General features: G+C 46.3%; 2 protein-coding genes across 6 annotated transcripts; one reads left to right on the top strand and one right to left on the bottom strand.

Moving 5' to 3' along the window:
* Nucleotides 1-251: 251 nt before the first annotated feature.
* KCTD6 (potassium channel tetramerization domain containing 6) lies at nt 252-8,278 on the bottom strand. Of its 5 annotated transcripts, none has more exons than XM_075714378.1 (3): nt 8,246-8,278; nt 2,824-2,932; nt 252-1,631 (listed from the first exon to the last, which is right to left on the bottom strand). In XM_075714378.1, exons 2-3 carry the CDS (start codon nt 2,848-2,850, stop codon nt 945-947), a joined length of 714 nt encoding a protein of 237 aa, XP_075570493.1. In that variant the 5' UTR covers nt 2,851-2,932; nt 8,246-8,278; the 3' UTR covers nt 252-944. The 5 variants fall into 5 exon arrangements, with proteins under 5 accessions (XP_075570493.1, XP_075570494.1, XP_075570495.1 ...); XM_075714379.1 differs by lacking the exon at nt 8,246-8,278 and adding an exon at nt 5,975-5,997; XM_075714380.1 differs by lacking the exon at nt 8,246-8,278 and having other exon boundaries at nt 252-2,040; nt 2,824-2,857.
* A 558-nt stretch (nt 8,279-8,836) lies between these two features.
* Nucleotides 8,837-13,945, top strand: PDHB (pyruvate dehydrogenase E1 subunit beta). The gene is made up of 9 exons (XM_075714015.1): nt 8,837-8,968; nt 9,154-9,261; nt 9,333-9,395; nt 9,480-9,515; nt 9,604-9,889; nt 10,634-10,744; nt 11,377-11,468; nt 11,910-12,051; nt 12,424-13,945. Exons 1-9 carry the CDS (start codon nt 8,837-8,839, stop codon nt 12,567-12,569), a joined length of 1,116 nt encoding a protein of 371 aa, XP_075570130.1. The 3' UTR covers nt 12,570-13,945.
* The last annotated feature ends 28 nt before the right edge of the window (nt 13,946-13,973 follow it).

Here is a 13,973-nt window from a genome sequence, read left to right as displayed (position 1 = left end):
AAAACACAAGCTTTTTCCTATAACGAGGACAGCTGAATCAACTGATTAAGACAAAAAGGAACAAAATATATCAGTAATGGAGGAGAATGAAGCCCTACCAGAGCATCTGAGCTACTCTGCAGAATGGAAAAACAGGTTTTGGGTGGGGTAGTTTTGTTTGGTTGGTTTGGGGTTTTTAAGTATTAGAGTTCTAGAAGACAAAAAAAAAAAAACAACCCAAAACAAAATAGTATTCTGTATTTCACATTTTTATTAGCTTCTTGCTGGCAGGCATTACACTTGGGAATAATATTGCACCAGGCATTAAAAATATGAATTCTACCACAGGGACATTTTGCATTTAGAATTCAATATAAATATTTCTAATCATATTTCCATGGCTACAGATAATATTTGGTTGCTTGATTTATATGCATAGAAAGAAACAGTTGTCATAACTGTAAGAAACTGTACTTATCAAGTACTTTTAAAGGGTGGGATTTGTTTTCCTAGAATATTACAATACTGTTTATTGATTTAGAAACTAAATTAGTCTACATGATAGCAGCTTTTCCCCAACTGCATCTTAAATTCTGTTTGTTTCTCGCACCCAGTATCGTAGCATTAGATGGATTAGAAACCATTTAAACGGAGGTAATTTTAGCACTTTAAGTTGCATCAGAGAATTGTGTTAATGACACAAAATACCCTATTGTACTAATTCTTCGGACTCCCTCTTTCAAACAAAAAGGTGTCTTGACTGAACAGGCACATGCATGTTTTTTTCGGAACAGGACAAAAGGATAGAGCTGCTAGAGAACGAAATTCCTCCAGTCCTTACTGATAAACAATAAATAGTCGTATAAAAAAAGCCCACATTGTTGCTTTAGTCAAAATCCAGACTCTCTCGGGTTTACTGTCCAATTAAGTTGCTAAACACTGAAGTGGCTCCTGTGGAGTCAGAATCAGTCATCTGTTTTCCGTGCCAGTCTACAGAAAGTCCAGTTATGTTCCACTGTGTTTTCATTGGCACGCTCACTCATATGATGAACTCTGGTATTCCTGATCGTGAAGCCTTGCTTTGTGATGTACTCCATCAGATGGACTCTGAGCGACACTTCCTGGTGGTAATCACATGGCCCGAAAGTGAAGGAAACCTGGCAGTCCCTGGTGTCCATCATATGCTTATTCCACTTTGTGAAGTAGTTTGAAATGCCTTCCAGTAACGAGTGGACTTTTGTCGTGATAGTGAGCTGCGTGATGATTACAGCCACCGGGTTGGAGTACTTGGAAAGCTTGCGGGTGCTGGACAGCTCCACCACCTCCTCAAAGGTATCCACGGGATACAGCGGCTTGGGGTCATTAAGACACTGAATTAGTGGTTCAATCTGATAGAAGTCCGCTTCCTTCCGAAGTAGGTCGAACTCCTTGAAGTCCAGTGGCAAAGTGAGCTCTGAGGTCCTTAAAAAGTTAAGAACATAACGGAAAAGTGGTCCATCTCTGTCAATAAAGTAATTGCCCTGAGAGTCCCTGGCAGTGGGGAAGTCTCCCCTGAACATGGCCCCAAGCATTGAGTCAGGATATCTCGTTAGAGTTGTAAGGGATGTCGTATACATGTGTCCACCCACATTTAGCGTGACTGGATCAGTCATCTAGAAAGAGAGAAATTGCAGAGTTTATCAAGCCACCACAAGAAGATTCAATCACCTCACTGACACATATAGCAAATACTGTTTGAAAACTGCAGGCTCTGGACAGAATCACGCTTCTCCCATTCAAAGCCTTTAAGTGGTGTTTAAACCTGAACAAATCCAAGCCACCTAGCAACAAGGCACAACTGGCAACTAGACAGGATGATACTTAACATTCAGAACGCGCATTTCCAGAATGCTTTAGAAATCTTAACAACTGAGCTACTGTCACAGAAGTTTTGCATTTGGGCAACCAAGTTTTTTTCCTATTCTACAGATGGGGAAATGAGAACAGAGAGATTTCCTGAAGAACAAGTTAGTCTGAATGAGGCCCATCAGTGCTCCTTACTTTCACAATCTGTTTCTCATTCTAGAACAAAAACAAGAAGCAAAAAAAAAAAAAAATCAGCTGAACAAGTCTTAAGCCTCTCTCTCCCCCTCAAAAGAGGATGACAGTGCAAGTTTAGACACAGGACAAACAGCTCACAATCAAATAATCCATGTATTAGTTGAGGCATCATTAAAACAAGCAAACAAAAAAGAACTTTCAGCTTTTAATGCTAAAAAGAAATATTTATTAGCAAATTTGCACACTGCATAGAAGGGGGCAGAGCACAAACCAGTCTCCATCAGCTTCCAGATAGCACATGAGGAAGCAAGACAGAAAGGAACATAAATCCCATCTGGCCACCAACCCTAACAACCAGGACTGAGGCCAGCCAGAGAAGAGAGACATATGCATGGCAGCAGAATGTTTAGAGAAAGAGAAGAGGAGAAAAATAAGATGCATTTGTCTAGTTTGAAACAGGGTTTACCAAGGAAAAATATTTTTCTTTATAAGTAAAACGACAAAGTCCTTAAAATTATATGCAGGAAGCACAAACTACTTTCAGCTTTTGTGTGTTAGGAAAACGGTTAACAGTGAGCTTAAGGCATCGGTTAAATACTCACTGATTGTACCTAGGAAATATGAATCTGAGCTCTCCCCACAAATAGCACGCGAGGTGAAGCACTCCAGAGAATGTAAGCTGTTGTAACACGCGCAGTTTTTCTTCTCACGTGACTGAAGCTCTGGATCTACACAAGACAGATCTGGAAGGATTCTTACCGCAAGATCTTGAAAGCCCAGTTGTACCGCACAGCGCACACTTACCATATATCCCCAGTCTCCATTATCCATCTGTTCAATTGCTTGAACTGTGGTATTCCAAGTTTAACAGAAGGCTGCTGAAAGGATACGCAATTCACCTCTTATTATCTCCCTGCAGGAAAAAGCACACACAAAAACACAAAACAAAGAACAAAACATGGCAGACCATTAGTACCTACAAGAACAACCGAGAGGAATGCTTTCTAATCAAAGGCAGGCTCTCTGCCAGGAGAGCATTCAGCTACAAAGCCACATTAGCAGGAGAATCTACAAATGAGCTTTTCCCTCGTTCTCCCTTCACGCTACCCACAGGACTGGCTCCAGAGCACACGGGTAATCACCAGCTGTCTGACCATCCCTGTTTTGTTCAATAACAAGCGATGTGCCACTGAGGATAACGTACATTCGCAAACAGACTACCTTTCACCTGGGAAACCGTGAGTACTTTAGAAGACAGACGTCCTTTTCCCCATTAAAAAAAAGTTTATTTATCCACCATTGAGGTCATACATGTGATCCATTAATATTAGTCAAAATTCCTATGCTCCAGTTTCAAACTGTGCAGAAGAATAAATCAAGCATGAAGTCAATGAACAGTAAGAAGAAAAAAAAAAATCTCACTGAGAAATTAATAATTCAGTAGTGGAGAACTGCAATTGATAGCAAGAACATTAATCTACAGACAAAGAGTATGAGTGGACTTCACAGACACATACACACTCTTGAAAGAAATCTCTTTAGGGACAAGGCAGAGGACATCAAACATTTTCAACAACGCTCCAACAAAAGCAATTTGAGAAGTGGTTCATGCCATAACTTCCCAGAAGATGCTGAACTGCTGACTTGCATAATAAGGGGACACTCTCCACACAAGCACAGCAAGGGAAATCCACAGCCCGGGTTGTGCAACTCGAGGTGGGGAAGCAGTGACCCCAGACACCAGTGGAGATTTTCCAAAGGTGGCCTGTCGACCATGTCAAGCAATGCATGGACATGGAAGCCTGTCGTCAGTAAGCCTCTATCCCTACCCAGAACCTGCCTCTCTGCTAGCATTGCTGAAAATTTAGGTCAGTCTGTTTTAAGTAGGGTACAGCTTCTCAGCTTTGTTTATTTTTACATCTTAAAGACCACACAGTTACCAAGACTTCTGCTCCCATCCTCTTAACTAGCAAACTTCAACACCACAGTCACCCAGTTAAAAGCAGCACCAAGATTTAACAGAGCCAGAGCCCTACATTCCAAAAAACCCTGAAGGTTCACAGTTAATTCCCAACCAAAAAAATTACTTGCCCTTCTCATTCCTAGCAAACAAGGTCGGTCTCATTCTCCACAGAGCAAGGCAGCACATCCCACCTCTCTGGGCTCTGCTACCCTGCCCAAACGCACAGCCCAGGCACAACAGCGTCCAGCAGGTCAGGCTTCGGGGACCAGCAGCATGAGCACAGCCTCAGCTGCATCTTAGATGTATTAAAGAGCAGAAAAACCAAAATGAGTATACGAAAATTGTGAGGTCAGACAACAGAAGATTAAGGAATACTAAGATACAGAACTAGTCATACCAGGATCCTGTTTTTACAAATTAGAGACGAAGCATGCCTCAAGAAAGTACATTAAAGCACCCCCTCCCCCCGACAGCAGATAAACCTGGAATGCCAGCTCTTTCGCCAACCTCTGTAATTATTTTTTTTAACTGCTCACAAATCAAGAAGTGAATTAATTCAGGTATTCTTTATTTGGAATTGTCATTCAAGTACAGCTCATTAACTTTTATCAACAGCACAGACCTTTTAAATTCCAGCACTTATAGGTGTTATTCTGGTCAAGTACACCACCAGTATAACATGCAGATACATTAAAACCACAGGAGAGACTGGTACAGATTTCTGATATTCAAGGAAAACATTCACTCGAAAGTGAAACAATGAAGCCAGACAGAAACTTCACTGGTAATCATGACAGCAGATATTTGCAGTCTTAATAAAATTAACTGAAATTGTATGTTCAGAATATTTTAAAGACAGATAGATGCCCATCAGTTATTTAAACTGGTGGACAGATACTATGTTATTTTGGTCAGCATCTAAGTCCACGCTACAGATGAATCAAGACTTTCTTTATCAGGGAAAGAAACAGATGACACTGCCTGTCTGTACAAGGGCATGAACTAATCTTTGATCACAGCATTGCTACGTAATACCGGAGTGAATAATTTACGAGAGTAATTAGCTGAAATAAACTCAGCCCTCAACATATAAGTGGCATCAAGAAGCCTCACTGACCTTTGGTAAGGACCCAGAATCACTAGGCACGCACAAACCTCCCTGGCAAAGCCAGGGCTGGAGCGAGGTGCACAACGTGAAGGAATGATACCGGGAAGCCATCCTAAAAGGCCTGAGTGTGATCACAACTACTCACTGCTTCCCTCACCAACCTGGGAGCTCTGAATTTCTAGACAACTTCACAGGCAAAAATAGCTCTGTTCAGGTACAACCCAAGATAAGGACTAGCAAACGACATCACAACAAGGGTGGGGACATACACCCTTCATGATGTACACCCTTTCAATGATGCTTTAAATTCTTCCTGAATGAAATACAGTGATGCATCGGTGGGGGTGGGCAGCCACTCACTCCATCCACACCCTGGGGTGGGCAGCCTCAAGCCAGATCTCGTCCCTGTGTCACACAACACCATACCACACCCAGGCACAGTCTCACTAACGTGGCTATTCGTGTCCAGACAGCAGGTAACAGACAACATGCAGTTGTATCCCAAGACAGCCTGCCTTTAATAACTGTAAGAAATACTCATTTAAGATGAAATTCAGCCAGACAAACTGCTGACACCATCTAAGACAAACAGGATGTCATTCTTCAGTGAGAGCAGAAGCGCACTGATTGTGTCAAACCACAGTCCTGCTTTCGTTAAGCTGCTTCTGCAAGCAGGGAGAAGATACACAGCACAAACATGGGCATAACGGCTGCTGCCGAAGCCCAGCACCAAGCACATCCAAAACTATGAGAAGCGAGTACCTCTGAAGAAAAGCACTCAATTCATCATTTTATACTTAATACACCAAATTGGATACCTGCATTTATAAAATGCTCATTCTTATTTCATATGTTATGACTCAGAGGATTACCAGGCTATTTACCAGCAACACTACTGCAACAGGTAGTCCCATTAACTTCAGCAGGGCTTCTCCCAGAACAGAGCTGCTAACATGCAACCATTTTGCAAGCTGAAATTCAGAGAAAGCAAATGAGAGTCAGCTGAACATCTGCATCTGCGAACACATACACACACACACGGACTCAGGACAGGCCCAGGGGATGCCAGCAGCACTGCCAAGCGTTTGCACTGCTGGGACCACGTGCACTGCGTTTAGTCAAGGCCACAGGCCACACACTGCATCTGGAGAAAATCACAGTGTTTGTGTCATATGCAGTTACTGAAACGAGCAGTAGAAATACACCTAACAGGTAAAAGTTAAAAGGCACACACCACCTGATTTGCTCCGAATGTTTTTCATCTAGTTTTTCCAACAAAAGAATTAAAGGATTTACTTGTGGCACTAGTCTTTAATGTACAGTTTGGTACCAATACTACAACACAAGCTGTTTAACCTCCACGCAAACTGCTTAGCCTCAATAGTTACCTTAGATATCAAGGTCAATATAGAGTTGACAGGAATTCTACAAATGGCAACTTAAAAACTAAAAAGAACAAAGCCAGGACTCTACTTAAATAGATAAATATACTTGGTATTCAAGTTACTCACCCACTTGATGAGCTCCCTGCCTCTCACATTTAGATTGCCAGAGACGAGAAAAAGCAGCCCCTGCCCTCAGCACAGGTATGCTGTATGTGGAAAACCTCTCTATTCCCCAGCCAGTCATAACATTTGGAAGGTAAGTTTTTACTGTAAATCATTATCGGGGACTCACCTGAACTGACAAGAACTAAGCTAGCACCAGTGATGACTGTACTCCACCAAACTGTACAGCAAGACGATAGTCTGCAGAGCAAATCCATGAGGATCCAGCACTGTGCTACCCTAACCAAGGGAGCGAGGAGGAGGTAAGCTCTTAAAACAACCATTTACCGAATCTTCTGGTATTTCAGCAGATCAGCTTCACTAAAGAAAGCATCCGTCACCTTGTACACATGTCAAGTTTAAATGACTAATGCAGTTTATTAAAAATTAACTTAGTTCTTGCTTTTCTTTAGTTGCTTTTTACTAATACTTAGTCTTCACCTCAGGCAGGAGGGAAAAACACTCATGCTAGCCACTCAGCGTTTTCACTCCTTTACGTCTATTAAATTCCAAGCTTCTGAAGTTTCCTTCCCTTCCCCGAGGATCTCTACAACATCCTGGTTTAAGTCCAGGTTCCAAACTTTTATTTTAACGGCTACTTGTTTGAAATGCCCGCATCATGATATTACTTTGGCCCTCCTCTCACAAGGGCCAAAAGAAGGCACTGGTATCTAGCCTGGTCCTGCTGGCCCTGTGCTGAAGGAACCCCAGGCACCCAGGCTTTCAGCACCCACGACAACAGCTGGGTTTTACCCATGCATATTGCTTCTGTAAAACTAACTGGTAGTTGTCTGTGTGTGGAAACGGGTCTCCAGTTTTGGAGGATGGCAGGCATCAGAAACACTGAGCCTCCCTGCACACACCAACAGGGCTCGGCACATGCGTGGACCGAGGAGCAACAGCAAGACAGGGGCAGAAATCCTTCCCGCGAGCCCAGGCTAGAGCGGGGCCCAGGCCTGCAGCAGGAGCTGGGAAGTGCCGGTTTCCATCACAGAGGAGCCAGAGAGCTCATGGTGGACGAACTCTCCCCAGGATCACAATGATTCAGCAAAGATGCTGCAAATGAACCCAGACATTTTGCCCCCCCCCCCCAAGTGACCCAAGAGCCCACACCCTCGCCCCCACCCCAAACCAGCATCCCAGCTCTGCCTCCCTCTCCCCGGTGGGGCAGGAGGACCCACGCCCCTCCCCGCGCGGGGCACGACCCACACATCCCTGACCCCCCCTGCCAGAGATCACCGCCGGGCACCCCGGCTCCCACCCCCGCATCCTCCCCCCAGCCCAACCGGGACCAGGACCCAGGCACCCGCTGTCCCATCCCCACCCGGACACCGGGGCCCCAGCATCCCACCCCGCAGCCCTCCCCCGGCACCGAAAAGGCCCCAGGAGCCCAGCCCCGCGCCCTGCCCCTCACCCCGAACCGGGAGGCGGCCATCCCGCCTTAAAGCGCTCCCCCACAGAGGGTGCGGGCTCGGCTCCTCTCCCCGCCCCACACGGGCCCCGGGCGCCCGGCCCCGCTCCGCTCCGCTCCCCCGGAGCAGGGCAGACCCCGCCGCCCGACCCCACGCCCCCCCCGCCCCAGGCGGCTCAGCCCAGCCCGGCACTCACGGGCGCAGCTCCCGGCGCTGAGGCAGAGCCCGGCGGCGGCGAGGACGACTGAGGGCGAGCCCGGAGTTGAGCCGCCAGTGCGGGCGGGGGCGGAGCGAGGGGGTGTCCTGGACAAGCTCCGCCCCCCGGCCACGCCCTCCCCGGTCGGTGCTGGGGCGGGGCCGGCGCCGCCGGGCCGCGGGGCGCCTCAGCGCCGCCCCCGTTCACCTCAGGGCCGCCAGCCGGGTGGCCGCGCTCGGCGCCCGCCTCGGCCCCGCGTCCGGCCGCAGCGTCACCGAGGGGGCTGGGAGGGGCCCGGCCCGGGCAGCCCCGTCGCCGAAGGGCGAAGCCGTGGCCGCGGGCGGGGCGCTGGAGCCCGCGCCATGCGCCTCCCCGTCAATGCAGGGCGGGCGCACGGTTGTCCCCAGCGGGCCCAGCCGCCGCCGCCGGGACCGGAAGTGGCGTACAAAGGCCGCGCCGCCCGCCGTCGCGCGCGGAGGTTCTCGCGAGAGCGCGGAGGGGCGGGGCGAGACCGCTGGCGGGGGGCGGGGCCCCGTCGTCACCAGCGGCGCGCGGCGCCCCGCTGGCTCCGCGCTAGAGGACACGGCCAAGATGGCGGCGGCTGCGGCGGCACTGCGGCACCTGGCCCCGCTGGGCGCCCGCCTCCCGCCGCGGGGCCGCGCCGCCGGGCGGCCGCTGCAGCAGCGCAGGGGGATCCGCCTCTCCGCGCCCGCCCCTATACAGGTAGCGGGGCCGCCGCGGGGAGGGGTGTCCCGAGAGAGGGGCTCGTCCCCCTCAAGGGAAGCGTCCGGCCCCGGGGCGGGTGGGCGGTGAGGCGCGGTGAGGCGACTCCCCGCGGTCCCGGCGTGTGGGGAGCGCGGCGGCTGCGGGCCGTGCCCCCACCCCGCCCGACTGCCGGTGTCTCGCAGGTGACGGTGCGGGACGCGCTGAACCAGGCGCTGGATGAGGAGCTGGAGCGGGACGAGCGCGTCTTCCTGCTGGGCGAGGAGGTGGCCCAGTACGATGGCGCTTACAAGGTGCGTGGATGCCGTTACCGGGCCGTGAAGGGGCCTCAGGCGGGCCCTGACTCCTCTCTCCTGCCCTGCAGGTCTCTAGGGGCCTCTGGAAGAAGTACGGGGACAAGAGGGTGATCGACACCCCGATATCAGAGGTATGGCTGCCCCTGTCTCCTGTCCTGGCGATCCCCTCCTCAGCCGCTCCCCCGGTGCTTATCCTGGGTTTCCTTCTCTTTCAGATGGGCTTCACAGGAATTGCTGTCGGTGCTGCTATGGTTTGTAAATTTGCATTCCTTCTGAATTAAACATTTAAATTATGTTTACGTAAAAACATACTAATATATATTCTAATATATTTAATAGGCAGGGTTGAGACCAGTGTGCGAATTCATGACGTTCAACTTCTCCATGCAAGCAATTGATCAGGTTATAAACTCCGCTGCCAAGACCTGTTACATGTCTGCAGGATCAATCGCTGTTCCCATCGTCTTCCGGGGCCCCAACGGGGCATCGGCTGGAGTCGCCGCTCAGCACTCACAGTGCTTCGCAGCTTGGTACGGGCACTGCCCGGGACTGAAAGTTGTTAGTCCTTGGAGCTCAGAAGATGCCAAAGGTCTGCTGAAAGCATCAGTCCGGGACGATAACCCAGGTGAACACAGGCAGATCACCGCAATACCTAGCACTTGATACTGAAAAGAATGTCTGTTTTTCCCTCCTACCCCATTTCAAACAAAAAAAACTATTGTTAAACCCTAAAACACTTAAGGTTTTACTGCAGCTTTAGGGTAGTTACAAAGGCACAGAAGTATTGACTCAAGTACTTAACTTTTTCCTAACAGGTACTTGGCTTGCTAGCAGTAGACTCTAATTTTGTGCTGTTGCCACCTATGTGTCTTCAATGCCAGTTTGGTATCAAACAGGAAACTTGGAAGAAGCATTTATGAATCTATCGTAAAGGGGTTAAAAAGGATGAAGATGACTCAGGAGGTGTTCCTGCATATACAATGTCTATGTAACTAATTTTTAATGAAATTCACGTGATAAATTCAGAATGTCATTAATTAAAAGGAGGGCAACCTTTGCCTTTGTTCCTCTTAAACACGCATGCAAAATCAAAGACCTTTCTAAAACTAGTGATTCTACCGTCATGTACCAAAAGTTAAATATCTGATCTCATTTAAGACTAATTGTAGACAATTTTTTAAGTAATTCAGCATTGAAGTAAAGACTGTGATTAGTTGTTTTTTTTTTTTTTGCTTCTGCAAACATACTCTAAGTCCTTGTTACGTGAATGGGCTTAGTATCTTGAGCTAGTCTGCTGCAGTACCGTTAACTATCAGTACAGTCCTCTGCCTGCAGATGTGTGCATTAATCCAAGTATGTTTTCTTTTAGTTGTGATGCTGGAAAATGAATTACTGTATGGTGTTCCCTTTGAAATGTCTGAACAGGCACAGTCAAAGGATTTTGTGGTTCCAATTGGAAAAGCTAAAATAGAAAGGCAAGGTAAGCTGAGAATACAGTTTGTTTCCTTATTAACTGAACTGCTTAGGGACTTTTTTTTTTAGCCTTTTTGCTGTTCATACTGCTGTCTTGGGGCACAGAAAAACGTTTCAAATCTTAAGTGTTCAAATGTTATTTTATACTGTAGTATACTTCATTGTTCTGTTGCCCATATAAAGAAAAATCACTTGATTCTCTATATCTTATCTAAAACTGTACCTTCCTAAAAGATTTGTTCCTTAGTATAAAGATGTCTAAAAAGCTTTTTTTTTATCTTAGTATGTAACTTCTGTCAAAAACACAGAAGAGATCGTTGTAGTATTTCAGCCCACCTGTTCAGAATTTACCACTGAATTATATGAATGTTTGAAAAGGATAATCTGAAAACTATATTAAATACCACCTCAGTTCCGTGAATTAAAGGGTTAAGTTATGTCTTCACACAGTCCTTCTGCTACCACTCTTCATGCTACGTATGGGCATAGAATACTTAACATTTCAAATAAATTTAAGGAACTTAAATTTACAAGAGGATCCTAACATTACCTTGAAAGGAGCCTGAGGCCCAGAGAAAAGCTTTAAATCTTAAGGTGGTTTTTCTTTTTTTTTTTTTTTAACACTTGTTTCTATTCTAGGAACTCATGTTACATTAGTGTCACACTCAAGACCTGTCGGACACTGTTTGGAAGCAGCTGCTGTACTTGCCAAAGAAGGTGTAGAGTGTGAGGTGGGTGGGGTTTCTGTTGGTTTTCTCTTTCCCTAGAGTGGGAAAAAAAGCAGGGTCTTCTTGTTAGGCTCCGCAAAACTTCAGTGTAATTACTACAAGCTTCTTACATTTGTAAATGCCTTAAGCGTCAGTCAGCCAAGCACATGCATTTCATGTTTCTGCATTTGACCTTTTCATCACAAAATTAAGGCACAACTGCTAACGGTTTTCAGATTGACCTAGCTGCACAGTAAGCAGAACAAGGACAGTATGTATTAGTGTGGTTGTATCTCGATACAGCATGATTCCCCTGTCTGGGATTTGCCAGGAGCCACCAGAAACTGTTCTGCACAGTCTCTGCCAGGATAAAAAGTTAGAAATTTTATTAAGTCTTGTCTTGAAAGTCAGTAGATGAAAGTGCTAAAGGACAAAACTCACGGAGTCCCCCTTCCCCACCCCCAGGTTATAAATCTGCGTACCATTCGACCGATGGATATTGAAACAGTGGAAGCCAGCGTTGTAAAGACAAACCATCTTGTAACTGTAGAAGGAGGTTGGCCGCAATTCGGAGTAGGAGCTGAAATCTGTGCCAGGATCATGGAAGGTACTGAGTTTTGCAATAAAAGTGTTGATCTCATTCCCTAGACTTCTTGATAAAGCCAGATGAAGGCAAAGTTAGGGTTTTATATCTGAGGAGCTTGAGCCTAGTTGTCTTGCTCCAGAGGTTTTCACAGGGTGGATCCAGCTCTTACTCTGTTGTGAGCAATTCTTATCCCAGGAACTTGACGGTGTGAGAAGCAGGATGAAAACCTTTTGTCTAAACCATAATACATGACGATAAAGAAGCAGGAACAGCGCGCTCTAGAATATTAGACCTACAGGACCAAATTTGTTTAAATAGATTAAGATTCAGAAATTGAATTGAGAGAAAACTGTAGTGCATGGCAACCTTGTTGACAACTGTCTTCTGTTTCAGGATCTGCTTTTAACTACTTGGATGCTCCAGCTGTGCGTGTTACCGGTGCAGATGTTCCTATGCCTTATGCAAAAAATTTAGAAGATAACTGCATACCTCAAGTAAAGGATATAATATTTGCAGTGAAGAAAACTTTGAATATCTAAGTTGTAAATACATGTTTTAAAGTCCTGCTTTAAAAAGTATCAGTGGTGTAAGGGCAAGTTGTATGCATAACTCTGTTGTATAGCTACATGAACTTTTGTACAGTGGGGAAAGTATAGTGACCTCCCAAAATATTTATATGGGGTTACCCTCTAAGCCACACTTTGTATAAGCAACACTGTGTTAATGCTTGTTCGGTGGGTGAGTGCTATTGTATGTGGAGAAATCAGATTCGAAATTCAGAGTGAGGAAAAAATCCTCCGTTGCTGCTTGGCTTGTAATTACCAGGCTGCTGTGTTAAACTGGCTGTAGTGGTGGTTGAGTGAAGAACCACAGTGAGCAGAAGTCCAGCCCTGGAATGCTGTACAGCTCTCGAGGAGCCCATGGTCACAAAGCTTATTAAAGGTGAATGATCAAACTGCAGCAAGCAAAGCCTTGCTTTTCAGTTCAACAGTTGAGTGCAACTATCTCCACAAAGTGGCTTTGGAAGCCTGCGGTATGGGCTAAGAGATAGCTAACGTGTTCAGTTTGAAGAGCACTCCACTCATGCAGGAAAGCTTCTGCACGAGAGCTTAAATAAAGATCCTGATCCTCTTCAGTATGTGATGGGAAACACTACCTAATTTTTCTCTTCACTAGCTGCCACATACAGTGATTAAAAAATACTTGCCCAGATGCTTTATGTATTTTTTTTTTTAAACTCATCACATGGGCTAACAACGGCATGCTCAGACTATAGTTCTTACAGTGCAAAATAAGTTATTTTATTCAGATGCATTGAGCCAGAGTCTGCAGCAGCAGCAGCAGTATAGATTGCAGTTGAAGAGCTGGGAAACAGTTGCAGCAGCCTTTAGGCAGATCACCGTGTGCCCGGGTTTAGCTAAGGGGCCAGTCCTGACAGGCAGGGAGAGCTCTGCTAGGCTTTGTTCAGCAGCTGCCGGTACAGAGTGAAAGCTGCCTAGAGGAGTCTGGCCAGCGTGGCATGCTCTGTGCCACGGACAGGCTGCCTTTCCGCGGAACTTACCTCCGTAAGCAGGCAGAAGAGCTCGGATCCTATTTCAGTCAAGGGCCAGGAATACCTTCCTGGGTTTCCTTTTAGCAGAAGTGCTGTTAGGTTCTTGGGAAGTCTGGCTTGCAGGTGAAATCCTAGCTGAATATACCCACCACCACGCCGCTGAAGGAATTCCATTAACATTTTAATAAAAATGACTGAATATCACAGGTTACATGAAACTTTGTACAGATAGTCTCTGCATAGTAACAAACACTGATGTACTTGAATTTAAAAAATGGATTATCTATAATCCTTTAAAGTGCAATTTGTTTAAGGTTTTAAATCAAAAAGGATCTTTCAATAAAGTTTAAGCTGTAGAATTAACTTGAAGTAACTTTGCATTTAACCAAAT

This window comes from Pelecanus crispus, chromosome 7, assembly GCF_030463565.1.
Source record: "Pelecanus crispus isolate bPelCri1 chromosome 7, bPelCri1.pri, whole genome shotgun sequence".
NCBI classification, from domain to species: domain Eukaryota; kingdom Metazoa; phylum Chordata; class Aves; order Pelecaniformes; family Pelecanidae; genus Pelecanus; species Pelecanus crispus.
Note: the sequence above shows the minus strand (reverse complement) of the source record. Positions and strands in the feature narration are given on the sequence as shown.